General features: G+C 54.8%; 1 protein-coding gene across 1 annotated transcript in view; it reads left to right on the forward strand.

Moving 5' to 3' along the window:
* LOC113490693 (rho GTPase-activating protein 39-like) overlaps window positions 1-1,393 on the forward strand; it is a gene marked incomplete at its 3' end in the record, with an annotated part of 36,538 nt that extends 35,145 nt beyond the window's left edge. Inside the window, exon 2 of the mRNA XM_026867263.1 lies at window positions 962-1,393. Within this exon, the coding sequence (XP_026723064.1) occupies window positions 962-1,393 (432 nt within the window). The remainder of the gene's footprint in view (window positions 1-961) is intronic.
* Window positions 1,394-1,984: the final 591 nt, after the last annotated feature.

The following is a 1,984-nucleotide window of genomic DNA, read 5'->3' on the forward strand; positions in this document are numbered from 1 at the left end:
TTCTATTCTATTCTATTCTATTCTATTCTATTCTATTCTATTCTATTCTATTCTATTCTATTCTATTCTATTCTATTCTATTCTGTTCTGTTCCGTTCCATTCCGTTCCATGCCTCCACACAGAGCCCAGGACACAGTCAGGTCTGTTCAGTCCTCGCTGGCCCCGTCCCTCCCACAGTTGGGTTCCAGGGTTGGTGCAGGCCGTGGTTATCACTGAGCCGCGCTGTGTCGGGGCGGTGGTTTGGGGAAGGTGCTGGGGGTGAGGCGCATGCGCCGCAGAGCTGGCGCCTTCGCCCGGTGTTGAAATCGAGACGGAGGGGAGGGGTGTTGGCAGAGCCACGCAGGAGCCCGGCGCCAGCACACTGGGGTTCGTGCTGGGGAGCGGCGCTGCTGAGGGGGGTGAAGCCATCACCTTCAAATCTCGCATGGGCAAATGCTGCCGGGCTTGGTTGTCTGGGCAGCAGCGCGGAGCTGCGGGGTGGTCTTGCAGAAGAAGTAAGTTCATCGCCAGGTTGGTGCCTCCAGCTGGGCTCTGTCCCGCCGGTTTCTCACCTCCCTGCTGCCTTTCACCGCCGACATTGTGCCGAGGACATTGCAGCTGCCGGGTCTGTGTCCCAAAGAGTTCAGATTAAAACGCAGAGGGCTCGGGGTGGAAGCCGTGAGCTGGGGTGAAGGCTGGGGTGCTGTAACCTGAGCGTGTGTTTTAGCTGGCTTGCAGACTTGCTGAATTCCCCTCTGCAGATACTCTGTTTAGTGTAAATAGAGCTGCGGGACTCAGCGTCGATGGGAGAGGAAGAAAGAGTTGCTGTCCTCACCCAAGCCACTCTTCCGCTCCGTCCTGCCTCCCCAGACGCTGCGAGCGCTCGCTGCAAGCGTTGAATTGTTGAATGGGTTGGAAGGGACCTTCAAAGATCATCTCCTTGACGTCTTTCTCTCTCTCTCTCTGTTTGTTCTCCTTCAGGCTGGAATGGGTGGAAATCATCGAGCCTCGAACCCGGGAGCGCATGTACGCCAACCTCATCACGGGGGAGTGCGTGTGGGACCCCCCCGCTGGGGTGCGGATCAAACGCACGAATGAAAACCAGTGGTGGGAGCTCTTCGACCCCAACACCTCCCGTTTCTACTACTACAATGCCACCACGCAGAGGACAGTGTGGCATCGGCCGCAGAACTGCGATATCATCCCTCTGGCCAAGCTGCAGACCCTGAAGCAGAACACTGAGTCGCCGAGGGCTTCCACGGAGAACAGCCCCGGGAGGAGCAGCAATGTCAGCAGGGAAGGCAGCACCAGCTCCTCCCTGGAGCAGGAGCTGGAGGGCAGCGAGAAGGTGCAGGAGCAGAGGTCGAGCCGTCAGTCAACCCAGTACGCCGTAGTGAAAGAAGAAACAGAAAGGTAAAAGCAAAGCTGGCTCTGCCGGCGCAGCACAGGCGCCTGCAACTGAGCTCGGTGATGGGTTGGTGCAAGAAAATTGCGTGTCTGGACACCCTGGTAGTGCTGTGGAAGAGCAGAGAGCAGAGCCCCGGTCCTGCAGCTCTTTCTCTCTCTTGTGCGGAGATGTCAGTTGGAAGATTGACATTTGGAACTGTCAGTGCTGGGTTAACAGTTGGACTAGAGGATCTTCAGGGTCCTTTTGAACCTAGTAGATTCTGTGATTCTGTGATATTTTATGGATGGCTACTCTAGATTGCCCATGGGTCTCTGCACCAAGTTTTAGAGAGGTGGTTTGCTCCTCCATAAAGCAAATCACTTCGAGGAGGAAGAGGTAAAAGCGTTTCTAAAAGGTGTTTCTCCTCGTTATGGGCAACTTTGATGTTCCCTTGGGAAAGATATATTAGAGATTCATTTCTTCTCCTCTGCAACACAAGGTTTTAGAGTGGTGTGGTTTTAAATGATTTCCCTGGATAAAGTCTCCCTAACACGGCACCATGATTCGTGCTGCAACCATGGGTTGTCCCAGTGGTCTTTGGAGCTCCTAGAAGAGCC

Source organism: Athene cunicularia, unplaced genomic scaffold (assembly GCF_003259725.1).
Source record: "Athene cunicularia isolate RWA unplaced genomic scaffold, athCun1 SCF_21, whole genome shotgun sequence".
Lineage (NCBI taxonomy): Eukaryota > Metazoa > Chordata > Aves > Strigiformes > Strigidae > Athene > Athene cunicularia.